Raw genomic sequence first — 20,457 nt, forward strand, 5'->3', positions numbered from 1 at the left:
TATCTATCTATAGAACACTGTTAGCAGACTGAAACATTCCACATACTTACACTCCGGGGAGACACCATTTTAACTTGCAGAACTATTTCCCTCAGTAAGACGCGCCAGACAGAGGTGATATCCCCATGCTAAATCTTTATTGTGCAACTGCTGCTCAAAGCTTTTATTACCTTCCACAGGCGCACCTCACAAAAAATTAGACATCAACAGTGGCTAGACTGACGGGCAACAGACGAAATCCATTCAGTGGCGATTTGTACACGTGCAGCAACTCCTGCGGTGCAAAAATCTTAGCCAGGCGGCCAGCCCAACTGACGGCCACCCAGAATGCGCAGATGTACGTGACAGACAGGCTGCCCGCCCTCGGGCCCTTCGTCCACAACCGTCCGGAATCCATCGGTCGGGCCCAGGTGAGCAGCACGCTTCTTGCCAACAATCACTAAACGCCCAAGAAGCTGGAGAAGGAAGTACAAAACCCTAAATAAATAAAATCAAAAGCCACACGCAAAGAGGGGAGAGGGCAGGGAGGGAAGGCATGAGAGCAGAGAACCACCCAGAGAAACCAGTTCGCCAATTCCTAGCAATTCAACCATTGCGCTTCAAATGACTGTCTGTCCGCCTGCAACTGACATTTTCCAAGCAAAGCTACAAAGACCAAGCAGGCACACTGGGGGGGGGGGGGGGGGGGAAGAGCCACGCAATTTTTTTCAGGCTAGACGGTAACGGACTACAAAACCCCAAATAGCCTACTGTGCCCTATCAGGAGGGAAAGGGGGGGATGGGAAAGAGTCCAGTAAATTCGGAACTAATTACAGGTACAGTTTAGCGTACAGAAAGCTTCCACGGTACTTACAGGTTCGCCAGAATCTTCTGCTTCAGATAACCTGATAATTGGCTCCTTCGGCATGACCAGGACAAGCGTCGGAGCTTGGGGTGAAAGATCGTGGAACGCAAGGCGCTGGAGGAAGAGTATAAAACAGTTAAAACGCAATTGGCTTCAGAGAAAGGTAATAGCTTCAGCAAATCAGTATGCCCCACTGAACTCGTACAGAAGCAGATCACCAGATACCCCAAACGCAAGCCGAAACGTTGATTTTTCTTACGCGATGTTAATACTTTCTATACGCAACATACAACATATTTACGGAGCCCCCTCCAGAAGCGGGATTCAGCATGCGAGGTGATGGGGGCAAGGAGACGGGCCAGTACTTCAGATTAGCCACCTCCAGTACGTTCTGATTTGGGTTGATCATTTCCTAAGCAGTTTTTCTATTCGGTGCGGTCCACGCAGAGGCAGGAGACAAATGGCTTAACTGAATCAGCAAAGAACTTAGCAAAGGGGAAGATCAGCCGCCATTCATTTTCCACGGGACAGGGAGCTCAAGTATTGAACAAAAGCATAATCACAGGAAGCCTGCAAGTGCATGGTACGACTCTGCCTTCCATATTGCACATAAACCCTACCTTCAAAAGCAGAAGACATCCCTAACGGTTAATCGTCAGCATTGTAATAAAAAAATCATACGGGACACTAACTTAAAGTTGACATCGTGTAGGTAACGGCTGCATTTTTCCCCCCACAGTCTAAGCAGCTCGCTCCGGTTCCTAGCACGTTGTGGTGCGCCAGCATCCGTGAACCTTGCAAGCATGCTGTTATCACGGTCCCACTTCACCACAGAAACAAGGTCTGGGAAGCTTTTGCAGCCAGCAGGATGACCGCTTCCTAGAGATTCTTTTGTTGTTGTTGTTTGTTTTAAGAAAAATAAGAAAAGCTGTAACTCTTTGCTTTAATAACCCAGTTTGGGGGCTCAGAACCAAAGCCTAGCACAGCAGAGCTGTGAAGTCTCTATAATGCTATGACGAGGCACATCAAGACCTGCATTTCTCCTATGCAGAACTCGCTCATTACGGTCACTGCTCAGACGTTCGCTGTTTACATACAGACGTGCGTGCGTACGCACACCGGGAAGCCCCGAGGAGACTGACTGCGTGTGCTTGATCTAAGGTTTCAAGACTATCATCCTACACGAGGCAGGACCACCCCCATCCCTCGGCAGCAGCAGCAGCAAACTTTGCACGACTTGCGGTGCCAAAGGGATATCACGCGGCAAACGTCTGCGGCTGCCGCCAAGTGCGTTACCGTCAGAGGCCCTCCTCTGCGCGCGCGCACACGCGACACGGTGGGGCTGGGAACCGAGGCGAGCCGGACAGCACCAGCAACCCAGTACGCGCCGCGGCAGCCGGGGAAGGGGGGGGGGCACCGAAGAAGCGCGACGTTTTAGGGATGGTGCAGTAGAGAGCGCCACAACCCAGAAAGGCCCCGTCCGTCCCCCGTCCCTCCCTCCCTCCCTCCTTCCCTCCCTCCAGCCACCCGCAGCAACGCCGCCACCCGCCCTGCCGCGCTCCCGGGCACCGCGCAACGGGTCCTCGGCTCAGGGTGCCTGCGAGCGCGGGGGGAGGGGGGGAAGGGAACGGAAGGGAAGAGGAACCGCGCACAGAGCAAAGCCGCGGCTACCTGCTCGTCCTCGTCGATGACGTTGGCGGGGAAGCGCCTCGCCGATGATCTTTCCGAAGACAGAAGCGGCGCCACCGGGCCGGGCGGCCCGCGCCCCAAGAATCTCGTCAGCCACGACAACGCCCCTTGTCGCCCCCGCGCTTCCTCCACTCGGCCAGGCCCTCCGCGGCGCCCATTGGGCCGCCAGATCGCCGCCGGCCGATCCCGCGTCTCGACTGGCTGTCTCGTCTGTCGTTTTCGCTTGTCCTCGCCCCCTCGGCGGGTCCGCCCTCGCCGACCTGGTGCTTACCGGGGCTCGGGGAGTTTGCGTGCCCTCGGGGCGCGGAGGGATCCGGCCTGGGGGTGGAGGGAGAAGACGTTGGGCGAGTCCGCGGAGGGATCTGTGCCGTGTAGTGCTGCGACCCCGTGGGCGGGCAACGAGGTCTCAGAAGAGGCTGTTGTACCTAGAAGGACTATTTATTGTTATTTATTACCGCATCGAGTCCGCCCCAAACGTGCTTGTGGCTTTTTGGTGCTGCTCCCTCCAGTCAAACGACTGCTTTTGCCAGGGCAGGGCAGGGCAGGGCAGGCCTTAACTTTTCAGAACGTTTCGCAGAACCAACACAAGTTGCTCGAAATTGTTCCCTGAAAGCCCCACTTCAATTGCAGACGTTTCTAAGCTGCACGCCTCCTGGGAGAAAATAAAATACAAAGCGTGTGCTCGGCACTGGTGGCTCGAGGGCTGGAGGGCAGATCAAGCTAGGATTTGCGCTAAGCTGGGTAGGAGGCTTTTAGAAAAACAGGCGGTGCCCCCAAAGCTGCCCAAGGGTGGTCTGTGGTGCCCTGCACCCCCGGGGACAGTGAGCAATTCGATTGGGCTACACAACTGTGTTGTAACATATATAAACCCTGCTTTCCTCTATATCGGGCCAAGGATATCCTTAGCCGCCTTTGCGGCAAGGGCACGTTGTCGGCTCACGTTCAACTTGGTGTCCACCGGGAGCCCCCCACGTCCTTTTCTGCAAAGCTGCTTTCCAGCCGGTCGGCCTCCAGCATATACTGGTGCATGGGGTTGTTCCTCCCCAGGTGCAGGACCTTGCGCTTCCCCTTGTTGAACCCCACGAGGCTCCTGCCTGCCCATTTCTCCAGCCTGTCGAGGGCCCTCTGGACGGCAGCGCAACCCCCTGGTGTATCAGCCGCTCCTCCCAGTTTTGTATCATCAGCAAACTCGCTGAGGGGCCTGTCTGTCTGCCTACCCATCATCCGGATCGTTAATTAGGATGTTGAACAGGATCGGGCCCAGCACTGACCCCCGGGGTCCACCGCTAGTTCCTGGCCTCCAACTAGACTTCATGCCGCTGATCACCACCCTCTGGGCCCAGCTGTTCAGCCAGTTTTCAACCCACCCCACTGTCTGCTCATCCAGCCCATACTTCATCAGCTTCTCTACGAGGATCTTACGGGAGACGGTGTCAAAAGCCTTCCTGAAGGCTAGGTAGACACTGTCCGCTGCTCTCCCCTCGTCTACCAAGCCGGTCATTTCATCATAGAAGGTTATCAGGTCGGTCAAGCATGACTCCCCCTTGGTGAATCCACGGTGACTACTCCTGATGACCGTCTTGTCCTTCACGTGCCTGGAAGTGGTTTCCAGGATTAGCTGCTCCATCACCTTCGCAGGGATCGAGGTGAGGCTGACCAGCCTGTAGGGTCCTCTTTCTTGCCCTTCTTGGAGAGAGGGGTGACATTTGCATTCCTCCAGTCCTCAGGCACCTCTCCCAATCGCCATGATCGATCAAAGATTATCAAGAGCGGCTTCACAATGACATTCTGCCCGCTCCCCCAGCGCTCACGCGTGCATCCCAGCAGGGCCCGTGGGTGGACTTACGTACGCCCGGTTTGCTTAAGTACTCCCTGAGCAGATCCTCTTCCACCAACGGTACGTCTTCCTTGCTCCAGACTTTCCCCCTGGTCTCTGGGGCCTGGGATTCCTGAAGGCTGGTCTTGCTAGTAAAGACTGAGGCAAAGGCGGCATTCGGTCATAGGAGCAGAGAATGGTTTGGGTAGGAAGGGACCTTTGAAAGATCATCTAGCCCAACCCCTCCGCAACGGGCGGGGACATCTTTCACTCGACCGGGTTGCTCAAAGCCCCGTCCAACCTGACCTTGAACACTTCCAATGATGGGGCATCCACAGCTTCTCTGGGCAACCTGTTTTCCAGTGTCTCACCACCCTCGTCGTAAAAAAAAAATTCTTCCTTTTTTCCAACCGAAACCTACCCTCTTTCAGTTGTTTAAAACTGTTACCCCTTGTCCTGTCACTACAGGCCCTGGTAAAAAAGTCTCTCTCCATCTTTCTTACAAGCCCCCTTCAAGTATTGAAAGGCCGCAATAAGGTCTCCCCGGAGCCTTCTCTTCTCCTCAGCCTTTCGTCATAGGAGAGGTGTTCCAGCCCTCCGACCATTTTCGCGGCCCTCCTCTGGACCCGCTCTAACAGGTCCACGTCTGTCTTGTACTGGGGACCCCAGAGCTGGACGCAGTACTCCAGGTGGGCTCTCACCTCCCTCGACCTGCTGGCCACGCTTCTGTTTACGCGGCCCAGGATTCGATTGGCTTTCCGGCCTGCAAGCGCACACTGCCAGCTCGCGTCCAATCTTTCGTCCACCGGTACCCCCGAGTCCTTCTCTGCAGGACTGCTCTCAATCCATTCATCACCCAGTCTGTACTGATATCGGGGACTGCCCCGACCCAGGCGCAGGACCTTGCCCTTGGCCTTGTGGAACTTGACGAGGATCGCACGGGCCCACTTCTCCAGCCCGTCAAGGCCCCTCTGGATGGCATCCCTTCCCTCTAGAGTATCAGCTGCACCACTCAGCTTGGCGTCATCCGCAACCTTGCAGAGGGCGCGCTCAATCCCACTAGCTATGTCATTGATGAAGACGTTAAACGGTATTAAACAGTACAGGGAGACCTCATCGCCCTCTACAACTACCTGAAAGGAGGTCGTAGCGAGGCGGGGGTCGGTCTCTTTTCCCAAGTAACAAGCGATAGGACGAGAGGAAACGGCCTCAAGTTGCGCCAGGGGAGGTTTAGATTGGGCATTAGGAAAAATTTCTTCACCGAAAGGGTTGTCGAGCATTGGGACAGGCCGCAGAGGGAAGCGGTTGAGTTACCATCCCTGGAGGTATTTAAAAGACGTGTAGACGTGGTGCTCAGGGACGTGGTTGAGTGGCGGACTTGGCAGCGTTAGGTTAACGGTTGGACTTGATGATCTTAAAGGTCTTTTCCAACCTAAACGGTTCTATGGTTCTTGGCCGGCTGCCAGGGGTCCACCCAGCTGCCCCTCTTCAACAGGACAGGGGACGAAAATAGGAGGAAAAAGTTCCTTCAGGAAATATCCACCTGCCAGATCCACAGGCAGCAGGGAAACATCGGCCCTCAGAGTGCCGCGCTTTGGAGTTGTAGCTAGAAGGGCGTTGATAACACACCCGTGTTTCAGCAGCGCTCCCACAGCACGGAGGCTGTCTCTCCAACCACCCCACCCCCAAAGTCCAGTAAGCTGGGGGTGGGCAAGAGGTTGGGAGGGGACAGAGCCAGGACAGCTGACCCAAAGTGACAGAGAGACATATTCCACTGTGCTATGGAAGCACCACAGCTGCCACTCAGACCGATTGTTTTCTCCTACCGCCTCCCTCCTCACCAGAAAAGGGATATCGACGCGGCCTTATCGCACGGCCATTGAGAAAGCGCTCCAACAGGAGTTGGATGCTCCCAACACATTGCGCTGTGCCGAAACCACCCTCGCATGGCACGCCTGTAGCGTCACATACAGTATTTTCTAAAGTTTCAGCAGCAGCCTACGCTGGCTTTATGTACATTTGCGTACCACTTCCAAAAAGCTAAGAGCCTGCTTCCTACAAGACGCAGGAGACTGCTAAGCGGTTCCAGCGTCACGCTTCAAGTGACTGGGCAAATCGCTATCTATCTATAGAACACTGTTAGCAGACTGAAACATTCCACATACTTACACTCCGGGGAGACACCATTTTAACTTGCAGAACTATTTCCCTCAGTAAGACGCGCCAGACAGAGGTGATATCCCCATGCTAAATCTTTATTGTGCAACTGCTGCTCAAAGCTTTTATTACCTTCCACAGGCGCACCTCACAAAAAATTAGACATCAACAGTGGCTAGACTGACGGGCAACAGACGAAATCCATTCAGTGGCGATTTGTACACGTGCAGCAACTCCTGCGGTGCAAAAATCTTAGCCAGGCGGCCAGCCCAACTGACGGCCACCCAGAATGCGCAGATGTACGTGACAGACAGGCTGCCCGCCCTCGGGCCCTTCGTCCACAACCGTCCGGAATCCATCGGTCGGGCCCAGGTGAGCAGCACGCTTCTTGCCAACAATCACTAAACGCCCAAGAAGCTGGAGAAGGAAGTACAAAACCCTAAATAAATAAAATCAAAAGCCACACGCAAAGAGGGGAGAGGGCAGGGAGGGAAGGCATGAGAGCAGAGAACCACCCAGAGAAACCAGTTCGCCAATTCCTAGCAATTCAACCATTGCGCTTCAAATGACTGTCTGTCCGCCTGCAACTGACATTTTCCAAGCAAAGCTACAAAGACCAAGCAGGCACACTGGGGGGGGGGGGGGGGGGAAGAGCCACGCAATTTTTTTCAGGCTAGACGGTAACGGACTACAAAACCCCAAATAGCCTACTGTGCCCTATCAGGAGGGAAAGGGGGGGATGGGAAAGAGTCCAGTAAATTCGGAACTAATTACAGGTACAGTTTAGCGTACAGAAAGCTTCCACGGTACTTACAGGTTCGCCAGAATCTTCTGCTTCAGATAACCTGATAATTGGCTCCTTCGGCATGACCAGGACAAGCGTCGGAGCTTGGGGTGAAAGATCGTGGAACGCAAGGCGCTGGAGGAAGAGTATAAAACAGTTAAAACGCAATTGGCTTCAGAGAAAGGTAATAGCTTCAGCAAATCAGTATGCCCCACTGAACTCGTACAGAAGCAGATCACCAGATACCCCAAACGCAAGCCGAAACGTTGATTTTTCTTACGCGATGTTAATACTTTCTATACGCAACATACAACATATTTACGGAGCCCCCTCCAGAAGCGGGATTCAGCATGCGAGATGATGGGGGCAAGGAGACGGGCCAGTACTTCAGATTAGCCACCTCCAGTACGTTCTGATTTGGGTTGATCATTTCCTAAGCAGTTTTTCTATTCGGTGCGGTCCACGCAGAGGCAGGAGACAAATGGCTTAACTGAATCAGCAAAGAACTTAGCAAAGGGGAAGATCAGCCGCCATTCATTTTCCACGGGACAGGGAGCTCAAGTATTGAACAAAAGCATAATCACAGGAAGCCTGCAAGTGCATGGTACGACTCTGCCTTCCATATTGCACATAAACCCTACCTTCAAAAGCAGAAGACATCCCTAACGGTTAATCGTCAGCATTGTAATAAAAAAATCATACGGGACACTAACTTAAAGTTGACATCGTGTAGGTAACGGCTGCATTTTTCCCCCCACAGTCTAAGCAGCTCGCTCCGGTTCCTAGCACGTTGTGGTGCGCCAGCATCCGTGAACCTTGCAAGCATGCTGTTATCACGGTCCCACTTCACCACAGAAACAAGGTCTGGGAAGCTTTTGCAGCCAGCAGGATGACCGCTTCCTAGAGATTCTTTTGTTGTTGTTGTTTGTTTTAAGAAAAATAAGAAAAGCTGTAACTCTTTGCTTTAATAACCCAGTTTGGGGGCTCAGAACCAAAGCCTAGCACAGCAGAGCTGTGAAGTCTCTATAATGCTATGACGAGGCACATCAAGACCTGCATTTCTCCTATGCAGAACTCGCTCATTACGGTCACTGCTCAGACGTTCGCTGTTTACATACAGACGTGCGTGCGTACGCACACCGGGAAGCCCCGAGGAGACTGACTGCGTGTGCTTGATCTAAGGTTTCAAGACTATCATCCTACACGAGGCAGGACCACCCCCATCCCTCGGCAGCAGCAGCAGCAAACTTTGCACGACTTGCGGTGCCAAAGGGATATCACGCGGCAAACGTCTGCGGCTGCCGCCAAGTGCGTTACCGTCAGAGGCCCTCCTCTGCGCGCGCGCACACGCGACACGGTGGGGCTGGGAACCGAGGCGAGCCGGACAGCACCAGCAACCCAGTACGCGCCGCGGCAGCCGGGGAAGGGGTGGGGGGCACCGAAGAAGCGCGACGTTTTAGGGATGGTGCAGTAGAGAGCGCCACAACCCAGAAAGGCCCCGTCCGTCCCCCGTCCCTCCCTCCCTCCCTCCTTCCCTCCCTCCAGCCACCCGCAGCAACGCCGCCACCCGCCCTGCCGCGCTCCCGGGCACCGCGCAACGGGTCCTCGGCTCAGGGTGCCTGCGAGCGCGGGGGGAGGGGAAGGGAACGGAAGGGAAGAGGAACCGCGCACAGAGCAAAGCCGCGGCTACCTGCTCGTCCTCGTCGATGACGTTGGCGGGGAAGCGCCTCGCCGATGATCTTTCCGAAGACAGAAGCGGCGCCACCGGGCCGGGCGGCCCGCGCCCCAAGAATCTCGTCAGCCACGACAACGCCCCTTGTCGCCCCCGCGCTTCCTCCACTCGGCCAGGCCCTCCGCGGCGCCCATTGGGCCGCCAGATCGCCGCCGGCCGATCCCGCGTCTCGACTGGCTGTCTCGTCTGTCGTTTTCGCTTGTCCTCGCCCCCTCGGCGGGTCCGCCCTCGCCGACCTGGTGCTTACCGGGGCTCGGGGAGTTTGCGTGCCCTCGGGGCGCGGAGGGATCCGGCCTGGGGGTGGAGGGAGAAGACGTTGGGCGAGTCCGCGGAGGGATCTGTGCCGTGTAGTGCTGCGACCCCGTGGGCGGGCAACGAGGTCTCAGAAGAGGCTGTTGTACCTAGAAGGACTATTTATTGTTATTTATTACCGCATCGAGTCCGCCCCAAACGTGCTTGTGGCTTTTTGGTGCTGCTCCCTCCAGTCAAACGACTGCTTTTGCCAGGGCAGGGCAGGGCAGGGCAGGGCAGGGCAGGCCTTAACTTTTCAGAACGTTTCGCAGAACCAACACAAGTTGCTCGAAATTGTTCCCTGAAAGCCCCACTTCAATTGCAGACGTTTCTAAGCTGCACGCCTCCTGGGAGAAAATAAAATACAAAGCGTGTGCTCGGCACTGGTGGCTCGAGGGCTGGAGGGCAGATCAAGCTAGGATTTGCGCTAAGCTGGGTAGGAGGCTTTTAGAAAAACAGGCGGTGCCCCCAAAGCTGCCCAAGGGTGGTCTGTGGTGCCCTGCACCCCCGGGGACAGTGAGCAATTCGATTGGGCTACACAACTGTGTTGTAACATATATAAACCCTGCTTTCCTCTATATCGGGCCAAGGATATCCTTAGCCGCCTTTGCGGCAAGGGCACGTTGTCGGCTCACGTTCAACTTGGTGTCCACCGGGAGCCCCCCACGTCCTTTTCTGCAAAGCTGCTTTCCAGCCGGTCGGCCTCCAGCATATACTGGTGCATGGGGTTGTTCCTCCCCAGGTGCAGGACCTTGCGCTTCCCCTTGTTGAACCCCACGAGGCTCCTGCCTGCCCATTTCTCCAGCCTGTCGAGGGCCCTCTGGACGGCAGCGCAACCCCCTGGTGTATCAGCCGCTCCTCCCAGTTTTGTATCATCAGCAAACTCGCTGAGGGGCCTGTCTGTCTGCCTACCCATCATCCGGATCGTTAATTAGGATGTTGAACAGGATCGGGCCCAGCACTGACCCCCGGGGTCCACCGCTAGTTCCTGGCCTCCAACTAGACTTCATGCCGCTGATCACCACCCTCTGGGCCCAGCTGTTCAGCCAGTTTTCAACCCACCCCACTGTCTGCTCATCCAGCCCATACTTCATCAGCTTCTCTACGAGGATCTTACGGGAGACGGTGTCAAAAGCCTTCCTGAAGGCTAGGTAGACACTGTCCGCTGCTCTCCCCTCGTCTACCAAGCCGGTCATTTCATCATAGAAGGTTATCAGGTCGGTCAAGCATGACTCCCCCTTGGTGAATCCACGGTGACTACTCCTGATGACCGTCTTGTCCTTCACGTGCCTGGAAGTGGTTTCCAGGATTAGCTGCTCCATCACCTTCGCAGGGATCGAGGTGAGGCTGACCAGCCTGTAGGGTCCTCTTTCTTGCCCTTCTTGGAGAGAGGGGTGACATTTGCATTCCTCCAGTCCTCAGGCACCTCTCCCAATCGCCATGATCGATCAAAGATTATCAAGAGCGGCTTCACAATGACATTCTGCCCGCTCCCCCAGCGCTCACGCGTGCATCCCAGCAGGGCCCGTGGGTGGACTTACGTACGCCCGGTTTGCTTAAGTACTCCCTGAGCAGATCCTCTTCCACCAACGGTACGTCTTCCTTGCTCCAGACTTTCCCCCTGGTCTCTGGGGCCTGGGATTCCTGAAGGCTGGTCTTGCTAGTAAAGACTGAGGCAAAGGCGGCATTCGGTCATAGGAGCAGAGAATGGTTTGGGTAGGAAGGGACCTTTGAAAGATCATCTAGCCCAACCCCTCCGCAACGGGCGGGGACATCTTTCACTCGACCGGGTTGCTCAAAGCCCCGTCCAACCTGACCTTGAACACTTCCAATGATGGGGCATCCACAGCTTCTCTGGGCAACCTGTTTTCCAGTGTCTCACCACCCTCGTCGTAAAAAAAAATTCTTCCTTTTTTCCAACCGAAACCTACCCTCTTTCAGTTGTTTAAAACTGTTACCCCTTGTCCTGTCACTACAGGCCCTGGTAAAAAAGTCTCTCTCCATCTTTCTTACAAGCCCCCTTCAAGTATTGAAAGGCCGCAATAAGGTCTCCCCGGAGCCTTCTCTTCTCCTCAGCCTTTCGTCATAGGAGAGGTGTTCCAGCCCTCCGACCATTTTCGCGGCCCTCCTCTGGACCCGCTCTAACAGGTCCACGTCTGTCTTGTACTGGGGACCCCAGAGCTGGACGCAGTACTCCAGGTGGGCTCTCACCTCCCTCGACCTGCTGGCCACGCTTCTGTTTACGCGGCCCAGGATTCGATTGGCTTTCCGGCCTGCAAGCGCACGCTGCCAGCTCGCGTCCAATCTTTCGTCCACCGGTACCCCCGAGTCCTTCTCTGCAGGACTGCTCTCAATCCATTCATCACCCAGTCTGTACTGATATCGGGGACTGCCCCGACCCAGGCGCAGGACCTTGCCCTTGGCCTTGTGGAACTTGACGAGGATCGCACGGGCCCACTTCTCCAGCCCGTCAAGGCCCCTCTGGATGGCATCCCTTCCCTCTAGAGTATCAGCTGCACCACTCAGCTTGGCGTCATCCGCAACCTTGCAGAGGGCGCGCTCAATCCCACTAGCTATGTCATTGATGAAGACGTTAAACGGTATTAAACAGTACAGGGAGACCTCATCGCCCTCTACAACTACCTGAAAGGAGGTCGTAGCGAGGCGGGGGTCGGTCTCTTTTCCCAAGTAACAAGCGATAGGACGAGAGGAAACGGCCTCAAGTTGCGCCAGGGGAGGTTTAGATTGGGCATTAGGAAAAATTTCTTCACCGAAAGGGTTGTCGAGCATTGGGACAGGCCGCAGAGGGAAGCGGTTGAGTTACCATCCCTGGAGGTATTTAAAAGACGTGTAGACGTGGTGCTCAGGGACGTGGTTGAGTGGCGGACTTGGCAGCGTTAGGTTAACGGTTGGACTTGATGATCTTAAAGGTCTTTTCCAACCTAAACGGTTCTATGGTTCTTGGCCGGCTGCCAGGGGTCCACCCAGCTGCCCCTCTTCAACAGGACAGGGGGAGAAAATAGGAGGAAAAAGTTCCTTCAGGAAATATCCACCTGCCAGATCCACAGGCAGCAGGGAAACATCGGCCCTCAGAGTGCCGCGCTTTGGAGTTGTAGCTAGAAGGGCGTTGATAACACACCCGTGTTTCAGCAGCGCTCCCACAGCACGGAGGCTGTCTCTCCAACCACCCCACCCCCAAAGTCCAGTAAGCTGGGGGTGGGCAAGAGGTTGGGAGGGGACAGAGCCAGGACAGCTGACCCAAAGTGACAGAGAGACATATTCCACTGTGCTATGGAAGCACCACAGCTGCCACTCAGACCGATTGTTTTCTCCTACCGCCTCCCTCCTCACCAGAAAAGGGATATCGACGCGGCCTTATCGCACGGCCATTGAGAAAGCGCTCCAACAGGAGTTGGATGCTCCCAACACATTGCGCTGTGCCGAAACCACCCTCGCATGGCACGCCTGTAGCGTCACATACAGTATTTTCTAAAGTTTCAGCAGCAGCCTGTAGTAAAGATAAGGGCTGGCGACCGGAAGATCACGTGCTGTACGGAAAGAGTTAAGGGTCGACCCTCCCTTGTCTCCGCCCCTTATAACATGACACACCTACTGCTGGGGGTATAAAGCCCGTGTTGGCTGGAGATCTGGGGGGAATAAGCTTGATGTGTAGTGTTTGCTACACAGTGGTGACCCCGACGTGATCAGGCAACAGCGATGGAGCTCGCGGAACTCATAAAGGTACTAAAGTCGGTAACGACAAGGGTGCTCAAGAGGGGGTTTGCGGCAAGGCGGCGCCGACCTGCTGCACGTGGTGTGCTGATGGGGCATGAATCTCCTGGGAACGAAAAGCCAACAAGTTTAGTTTCGGAGGGGACACAGGCTGGCTGGGAAGGAGTGGCCTGTGGGTCACAGACGGAACCGTTGTTACTGGGGGCTGAGCCAACGGAGGAAGGGGAGGTGCAGGGAGACTATGGTGCAGCGGGAACAAAGGAGTCGGGGAAGGTGTTCCCGATACGAGTGGGGAGTTCAGAGCGGCCGCCCACGGAACCTTCGGCACCTCCTGCACCGGCGGATCTGCCACTTCCTCAATACCCCTGGGGCGAGTTGCAACAATGTCTGGAAAGGGAGCCTCCATGGGTCCAAATACGGCAATCGTTAAGTGAGCCCTTCACAAAGTTTTTAGACCGGCTGCAAGCGGCGCTCCAGGTTGCTCGACTTCCTGAGCAGGCTAAGGAGGCGATATTGCTTGACTGTGCACGTACGCAAGCAAACCCACAAACTGCAGTGTTGCTAAGACAGTTACCCATAGGGACCACGCTTTCACAGATGATTCGTTACGTGCTGGAACAGGAACAGGCGCAAAGTATGCAACCGGTAGTGGCTGTGGTCCACGCGGCCTGCCGCGGCACACGACTTGTGTGCCATAAGTGTGGGGGGCAAGGACACATGGCGCGACAATGCCCTTCAAAAATAAACACCCCCGGAACAGGGGAAGGAGAGAGAGACCTACGATGCTGGCGCTGTGGGCGACTAGGCCACAGAGCTCGACAGTGCAAAGCGGGGAGTCAGCAAAGGAGACCGGGCTGGGGAAACGAGAAGAGGGGATGGCTGAGGGCCGTGCCATCCCCACCTGCCCCAGTGATCAGCTCAACAGGCCCGACGACAGCAGCGCAATGTATGGCACAGGGAGTCTCTCCTTCCCCGGGACCAGCACAGTCGCCTGCGGTCCCAATGATGCAATAGCCAACTCAGCTGCCTTGGGGAGATGGGAGCATGCAATAGAGGAGGCTGGGGATAGAGCCTCGCCGTATGTGGCACTCACCCTAAACATGACCACACGACCAGAAGTAGATATTATAGTTACCCCATGGCTCCCAGAGTTGGGGGGAACACCACGCCTCGTGTTAAGAGCCCTTTTAGATACAGGAGCGGATGTTACAGTAATTCCATCACATTTATGGCCAGATGATTGGCCACTCGAACCGAGAGGTTCGCTGCAAGGCGTGGGAGGCATGCAGACCTCGCATCAAAGCAGGAACCCAATGCAAATTATGTTGAAGGATCCGGAATCCGGACAAGCTAGGGTAGCATGGTGTAACCCCGTCATTGCTGAGTTACCCATTGTCATCTTGGGACGATGTTGCTTGCAGAAGATGAATATAGTGCTGCGTACAAATTTATCATAATGGCCACTGCCTGTGTCCGCCCATTAAAACTCACCTGGTTGACAGATAAGCCAGTGTGGGTAGAGCAGTGGCCATAGACAGAGGAAAAGAGGGCGGCTGTTTGACAATTGGTACAACGAGAACTTGACGCAGGACACATCGAACCCTCTACAAGTCCCTGGAACACCCCCATTTTCGTGATAAAGAAAAAAATCGGGAGCGTGGCGACTGCTACATGATCTACGCGCAGTTAATGCATGTATACAAGACATGGGCCCGCTACAAGCGGGCCTCCCTTCTCCGGCCATGATTCCACCTGACTATCAAATAGTGGTTATAGATATTAGAGATTGCTTTTTTAGTGTTCCCTTGCATGAAGAAGATAGAGTACGCTTTGCCTTTACTGTTCCTGAGCCTAATAATCAACACCCGTGCGCCAGATATCAATGGAAGGTGTTACCCCAGGGCATGAAAAACTCACCAGTCTTGTGTCAAATTGCTGTAGCTGCTGCGATACGCCCTATTCGAGAAAATTTCCCTACGGTCATCATTTTCCATTACATGGATGACGTGTTATTGGCGTCCAACCAAGAGGAGTTACTGGAAAAGGCACGCGTGCAGCTGATAGTCAGTTTGGAGCGACATGGGTTACACATTGAGCCTCGGAAAACACAGGTAGGGCGTGCAGTAAAGTATTTAGGTACTCAACTGATGCCACGAAGCGTGACAGCACAATCATTTGAAATTCGGACTACAGTGACAACACTCCATGAGGCACAAAATTAATTGGACAACTATTGTGGCTTAGAAACTTTATTCCAATATCTGAGGCAGAAATGACTACCTTATATCAACTCCTGAAAGGAGGAGATTCCCCCTTAGCTCCAAGGACTCTTTCAAGAAACCATCAGGAGATTCTTAGGACAATTATGGAGCGAGCCCAGCATTGGGGTCTCGCTCGATTTACACCTGAACAACCGGTCACTGCCCTGATTTACATGACCGATACCGCTGGCCATGGTTTACTAATTCAAAATAATGGTGAAAAAGGCTGGCCTTTTGCTTGGTTGTATCAAGGCAAACCAAAGACGGCTTTAATTTCTTGGCCAACATTATTATCCCAGCTTATTCTCCGCTGTCGGAGGCAAACTCAACACTTAACAGGGAAGGACCCGGAGGTCATCGCATTGCCCTGTTCTTTGGCACAGTGGGAGTTGGTACTTCCACAAGTGGGGCTCCTGCAAGCGGCGATAGCTGAATTTACGGGTCGTATTGAAGGTCTAAGACCACACCCCTGTGGGGAGATAATCCAGGTACTCCATTTTTTGCCAGCTAGTGCCATAGTTGAACAACCCACCGGAGGCCGCACAGTTTTTACCGACGCGTCATCGATTACTGGGAAAGCTGTCGTTACATGGCAGGAGGATGGTCAGTGGACCCACATTAGTTATCAAGATCAAGGGCAATCCGTGCAGTATCTTGAGGCCAAAGCGGTATGGATGGCTCTCACTCAATGGCCCGAAGAGGCCTTGGATCTAATCACAGACTCTTGCTATGTATATAAGTTACTGAAGAAGTGCCGATGGGCACTTGGGGCAACGTCAGAGATTGCCGGAATGTTGCTCACCGCACTGCAAATGAGAACCGCTCCTGTCTGTCCTATCCGTGTTAATAGTCATAGTTCCATACCGAGTTTTCTTTCTGCTGGGAACGAAGTAGCGGACAGCTTAGCAAAGAGCGTACTGGCGGTTGAAGAAACTTCTAACCTAAGGCGAGCTTTCCGCCTGCATGAGCTGCTCCACTGTGGAGCTCACGGTTTAGCTAGGCTCGCTGGCATTACGTTGCAAGATGCTCGCTCTGTGATTGCTGCTTGTCCTGTGTGTTCCAAAGGTCCCCTCTGGGAGGCAGGGGTAAACCCTCGAGGGTTGCAGCCCAACCAAATATGGCAGTCTGATGTTACGATTTATGAACCCTTTAATCCACGTAAGTATCTGCATGTCACAGTTGATACCTGCAGTGGAGTTATTTTAGCGACTATGCATGCTAAACAAAATGCTCTCGCAGTTATTTTACATTGGCAGGACTGTATGGCGCAACTTGGCATCCCACAAAAAATTAAAACAGATAATGGAGCGGCATATGTCAGCAAGAAGACAAAGGACTTTTGCGCGCGCTGGGATATTCAGTTGAGTCATGGCATTCCCTATAACAGTACGGGCCAAAGCATTGTAGAACGCGCGCACCGCACATTAAAAGAGTTACTCGACCGACTTAGGGAGGGGGAAAAGATAAGCCCAGGAACAGGGGTTCCCCCTCCCCTTGACCCTCCCTCATTTCGGGCACAGCGTCTGTTGACGACGGCACTAATTACCTTAAATCATACCATTCGAGGGAACACCTATAAAACCCAGACTGCAACCCAGGCACATTTCCGGCTTGATGAGAACGAAGGGCCTTACCCTTTGGTTCAAGTACGGGACCTGCAAACCCGTGAATGGGGGGGGGGCCTTATTCCCTCCGTTGCTTGGGACGCGGGTATGCGTGTGTGCAAACCGAGAAAGGGACGCTAGAATGGGTACCCAGTCGAAATATTTGACCGTATAGACATTAATCAATCTATTGAGTCTTATCTTGACAGGTTACCATTTCCCTATGCATCCTGATGGTGTGGGGGAGTAATGAGGGAGCCGCGACGAACTACTGGCTGGACTGGGCAAAATCTATGAACGTAACGGATGCGTGTCTGTATAAGTCTTACCATATATCGATTATTTTACACGCAGCTTCCCCAGCAAGATCCAGAACTACTGGAGCTAAGGGAGGGGGAAATGTAGTAAAGATAAGGGCTGGCGACCGGAAGATCACGTGCTGTACGGAAAGAGTTAAGGGTCGACCCTCCCTTGTCTCCGCCCCTTATAACATGACACACCTACTGCTGGGGGTATAAAGCCCGTGTTGGCTGGAGATCTGGGGGGAATAACCTTGATGTGTAGTGTTTGCTACAGCAGCCTACGCTGGCTTTATGTACATTTGCGTACCACTTCCAAAAAGCTAAGAGCCTGCTTCCTACAAGACGCAGGAGACTGCTAAGCGGTTCCAGCGTCACGCTTCAAGTGACTGGGCAAATCGCTATCTATCTATAGAACACTGTTAGCAGACTGAAACATTCCACATACTTACACTCCGGGGAGACACCATTTTAACTTGCAGAACTATTTCCCTCAGTAAGACGCGCCAGACAGAGGTGATATCCCCATGCTAAATCTTTATTGTGCAACTGCTGCTCAAAGCTTTTATTACCTTCCACAGGCGCACCTCACAAAAAATTAGACATCAACAGTGGCTAGACTGACGGGCAACAGACGAAATCCATTCAGTGGCGATTTGTACACGTGCAGCAACTCCTGCGGTGCAAAAATCTTAGCCAGGCGGCCAGCCCAACTGACGGCCACCCAGAATACGCAGATGTACGTGACAGACAGGCTGCCCGCCCTCGGGCCCTTCGTCCACAACCGTCCGGAATCCATCGGTCGGGCCCAGGTGAGCAGCACGCTTCTTGCCAACAATCACTAAACGCCCAAGAAGCTGGAGAAGGAAGTACAAAACCCTAAATAAATAAAATCAAAAGCCACACGCAAAGGGGGGAGAGGGCAGGGAGGGAAGGCATGAGAGCAGAGAACCACCCAGAGAAACCAGTTCGCCAATTCCTAGCAATTCAACCATTGCGCTTCAAATGACTGTCTGTCCGCCTGCAACTGACATTTTCCAAGCAAAGCTACAAAGACCAAGCAGGCACACTGGGGGGGGGGGGGGAAGAGCCACGCAATTTTTTTCAGGCTAGACGGTAACGGACTACAAAACCCCAAATAGCCTACTGTGCCCTATCAGGAGGGAAAGGGGGGGATGGGAAAGAGTCCAGTAAATTCGGAACTAATTACAGGTACAGTTTAGCGTACAGAAAGCTTCCACGGTACTTACAGGTTCGCCAGAATCTTCTGCTTCAGATAACCTGATAATTGGCTCCTTCGGCATGACCAGGACAAGCGTCGGAGCTTGGGGTGAAAGATCGTGGAACGCAAGGCGCTGGAGGAAGAGTATAAAACAGTTAAAACGCAATTGGCTTCAGAGAAAGGTAATAGCTTCAGCAAATCAGTATGCCCCACTGAACTCATACAGAAGCAGATCACCAGATACCCCAAACGCAAGCCGAAACGTTGATTTTTCTTACGCGATGTTAATACTTTCTATACGCAACATACAACATATTTACGGAGCCCCCTCCAGAAGCGGGATTCAGCATGCGAGGTGATGGGGGCAAGGAGACGGGCCAGTACTTCAGATTAGCCACCTCCAGTACGTTCTGATTTGGGTTGATCATTTCCTAAGCAGTTTTTCTATTCGGTGCGGTCCACGCAGAGGCAGGAGACAAATGGCTTAACTGAATCAGCAAAGAACTTAGCAAAGGGGAAGATCAGCCGCCATTCATTTTCCACGGGACAGGGAGCTCAAGTATTGAACAAAAGCATAATCACAGGAAGCCTGCAAGTGCATGGTACGACTCTGCCTTCCATATTGCACATAAACCCTACCTTCAAAAGCAGAAGACATCCCTAACGGTTAATCGTCAGCATTGTAATAAAAAAATCATACGGGATACTAACTTAAAGTTGACATCGTGTAGGTAACGGCTGCATTTTTCCCCCCACAGTCTAAGCAGCTCGCTCCGGTTCCTAGCACGTTGAGGTGCGCCAGCATCCGTGAACCTTGCAAGCATGCTGTTATCACGGTCCCACTTCACCACAGAAACAAGGTCTGGGAAGCTTTTGCAGCCAGCAGGATGACCGCTTCCTAGAGATTCTTTTGTTGTTGTTGTTTGTTTTAAGAAAAATAAGAAAAGCTGTAACTCTTTGCTTTAATAACCCAGTTTGGGGGCTCAGAACCAAAGCCTAGCACAGCAGAGCTGTGAAGTCTCTATAATGCTATGACGAGGCACATCAAGACCTGCATTTCTCCTATGCAGAACTCGCTCATTACGGTCACTGCTCAGACGTTCGCTGTTTACATACAGACGTGCGTGCGTACGCACACCGGGAAGCCCCGAGGAGACTGACTGCGTGTGCTTGATCTAAGGTTTCAAGACTATCATCCTACACGAGGCAGGACCACCCCCATCCCTCGGCAGCAGCAGCAGCAAACTTTGCACGACTTGCGGTGCCAAAGGGATATCACGCGGCAAACGTCTGCGGCTGCCGCCAAGTGCGTTACCGTCAGAGGCCCTCCTCTGCGCGCGCGCACACGCGACACGGTGGGGCTGGGAACCGAGGCGAGCCGGACAGCACCAGCAACCCAGTACGCGCCGCGGCAGCCGGGGAAGGGGTGGGGGGGCACCGAAGAAGCGCGACGTTTTAGGGATGGTGCAGTAGAGAGCGCCACAACCCAGAAAGGCCCCGTCCGTCCCCCGTCCCTCCCTCCCTCCCTCCTTCCCTCCCTCCAGCCACCCGCAGCAACGCCGCCACCCGCCCTGCCGCGCTCCCGGGCACCGCGCAACGGGTCCTCGGCTCAGGGTGCCTGCGAGCGCGGGGGGAGGGGGGGAAGGGAACGGAAGGGAAGAGGAACCGCGCACAGAGCAAAGCCGCGGCTACCTGCTCGTCCTCGTCGATGACGTTGGCGGGGAAGCGCCTCGCCGATGATCTTTCCGAAGACAGAAGCGGCGCCACCGGGCCGGGCGGCCCGCGCCCCAAGAATCTCGTCAGCCACGACAACGCCCCTTGTCGCCCCCGCGCTTCCTCCACTCGGCCAGGCCCTCCGCGGCGCCCATTGGGCCGCCAGATCGCCGCCGGCCGATCCCGCGTCTCGACTGGCTGTCTCGTCTGTCGTTTTCGCTTGTCCTCGCCCCCTCGGCGGGTCCGCCCTCGCCGACCTGGTGCTTACCGGGGCTCGGGGAGTTTGCGTGCCCTCGGGGCGCGGAGGGATCCG

At 54.3% G+C, this 20,457-nt stretch overlaps 5 protein-coding genes and 1 long non-coding RNA gene across 8 annotated transcripts; 1 reads left to right on the forward strand and 5 right to left on the reverse strand.

Moving 5' to 3' along the window:
• Positions 1 to 115: 115 nt before the first annotated feature.
• LOC148054170 (adenosine 5'-monophosphoramidase HINT1-like) lies at positions 116 to 2,562 on the reverse strand. The gene is made up of 3 exons (XM_087770851.1): positions 2,516 to 2,562; positions 854 to 958; positions 116 to 455 (listed from the first exon to the last, which is right to left on the reverse strand). Exons 2-3 carry the CDS (start codon positions 905 to 907, stop codon positions 291 to 293), a joined length of 219 nt encoding a protein of 72 aa, XP_087626977.1. The 5' UTR covers positions 908 to 958; positions 2,516 to 2,562; the 3' UTR covers positions 116 to 290.
• Positions 2,563 to 2,799: 237 nt separating this feature from the next.
• Positions 2,800 to 5,839, reverse strand: LOC148054171 (uncharacterized). 2 transcript variants are annotated; one of them, XM_087770841.1, is made up of 2 exons: positions 4,380 to 5,839; positions 2,800 to 4,216 (listed from the first exon to the last, which is right to left on the reverse strand). In XM_087770841.1, the coding sequence occupies exon 1, from the start codon at positions 5,627 to 5,629 to the stop codon at positions 4,862 to 4,864; it is 768 nt and encodes a 255-aa protein (XP_087626967.1). In that variant the 5' UTR covers positions 5,630 to 5,839; the 3' UTR covers positions 2,800 to 4,216; positions 4,380 to 4,861. The 2 variants fall into 2 exon arrangements, with proteins under 2 accessions (XP_087626967.1, XP_087626966.1); XM_087770840.1 differs by having other exon boundaries at positions 2,800 to 3,185; positions 3,956 to 5,839.
• A 744-nt stretch (positions 5,840 to 6,583) lies between these two features.
• On the reverse strand, positions 6,584 to 9,025 carry LOC148054172 (adenosine 5'-monophosphoramidase HINT1-like). The gene is made up of 3 exons (XM_087770768.1): positions 8,981 to 9,025; positions 7,321 to 7,425; positions 6,584 to 6,923 (listed from the first exon to the last, which is right to left on the reverse strand). Exons 2-3 carry the CDS (start codon positions 7,372 to 7,374, stop codon positions 6,759 to 6,761), a joined length of 219 nt encoding a protein of 72 aa, XP_087626894.1. The 5' UTR covers positions 7,375 to 7,425; positions 8,981 to 9,025; the 3' UTR covers positions 6,584 to 6,758.
• A 239-nt stretch (positions 9,026 to 9,264) lies between these two features.
• On the reverse strand, positions 9,265 to 12,963 carry LOC148054173 (uncharacterized). 2 transcript variants are annotated; one of them, XM_087770767.1, is made up of 2 exons: positions 10,855 to 12,963; positions 9,265 to 10,691 (listed from the first exon to the last, which is right to left on the reverse strand). In XM_087770767.1, exon 1 carries the CDS (start codon positions 12,101 to 12,103, stop codon positions 11,336 to 11,338), a length of 768 nt encoding a protein of 255 aa, XP_087626893.1. In that variant the 5' UTR covers positions 12,104 to 12,963; the 3' UTR covers positions 9,265 to 10,691; positions 10,855 to 11,335. The 2 variants fall into 2 exon arrangements, with proteins under 2 accessions (XP_087626893.1, XP_087626892.1); XM_087770766.1 differs by having other exon boundaries at positions 9,265 to 9,660; positions 10,431 to 12,963.
• Positions 12,964 to 15,267: 2,304 nt separating this feature from the next.
• On the forward strand, positions 15,268 to 17,887 carry LOC148054174 (uncharacterized). The gene is made up of 2 exons (XR_015707616.1): positions 15,268 to 16,464; positions 16,546 to 17,887. It is a non-coding gene; the product is annotated as an uncharacterized LOC148054174 (long non-coding RNA).
• LOC148054175 (adenosine 5'-monophosphoramidase HINT1-like) lies at positions 17,727 to 20,436 on the reverse strand. Its single transcript, XM_087770769.1, has 3 exons — positions 20,124 to 20,436; positions 18,460 to 18,564; positions 17,727 to 18,066 (listed from the first exon to the last, which is right to left on the reverse strand). Exons 2-3 carry the CDS (start codon positions 18,511 to 18,513, stop codon positions 17,902 to 17,904), a joined length of 219 nt encoding a protein of 72 aa, XP_087626895.1. The 5' UTR covers positions 18,514 to 18,564; positions 20,124 to 20,436; the 3' UTR covers positions 17,727 to 17,901.
• Between the last annotated feature and the right edge of the window lie 21 nt (positions 20,437 to 20,457).

Source organism: Nipponia nippon, unplaced genomic scaffold (assembly GCF_047370975.1).
Source record: "Nipponia nippon isolate SJK-2023a ecotype South Korea unplaced genomic scaffold, ASM4737097v1 scaffold_33, whole genome shotgun sequence".
Lineage (NCBI taxonomy): Eukaryota > Metazoa > Chordata > Aves > Pelecaniformes > Threskiornithidae > Nipponia > Nipponia nippon.

Excerpts from the sequence above, each read along its gene's own strand:
- LOC148054175 (XM_087770769.1), bottom strand. The coding sequence starts at position 18,513 with ATGCCGAAGGAGCCAATTATCAGGTTATCTGAAGCAGAAGATTCTGGC. Across the intron at positions 18,067-18,459 it reads CAGAAGATTCTGGCGAACCT|CTTCTTGGGCGTTTAGTGAT; the intron begins GTAAGTACCGTG and ends TTCCTTCTCCAG.
- LOC148054171 (XM_087770841.1), bottom strand. The coding sequence starts at position 5,629 with ATGCTCGACAACCCTTTCGGTGAAGAAATTTTTCCTAATGCCCAATCT.
- LOC148054172 (XM_087770768.1), bottom strand. The coding sequence starts at position 7,374 with ATGCCGAAGGAGCCAATTATCAGGTTATCTGAAGCAGAAGATTCTGGC. Across the intron at positions 6,924-7,320 it reads CAGAAGATTCTGGCGAACCT|CTTCTTGGGCGTTTAGTGAT; the intron begins GTAAGTACCGTG and ends TTCCTTCTCCAG.
- LOC148054173 (XM_087770767.1), bottom strand. The coding sequence starts at position 12,103 with ATGCTCGACAACCCTTTCGGTGAAGAAATTTTTCCTAATGCCCAATCT.
- LOC148054170 (XM_087770851.1), bottom strand. The coding sequence starts at position 907 with ATGCCGAAGGAGCCAATTATCAGGTTATCTGAAGCAGAAGATTCTGGC. Across the intron at positions 456-853 it reads CAGAAGATTCTGGCGAACCT|CTTCTTGGGCGTTTAGTGAT; the intron begins GTAAGTACCGTG and ends TTCCTTCTCCAG.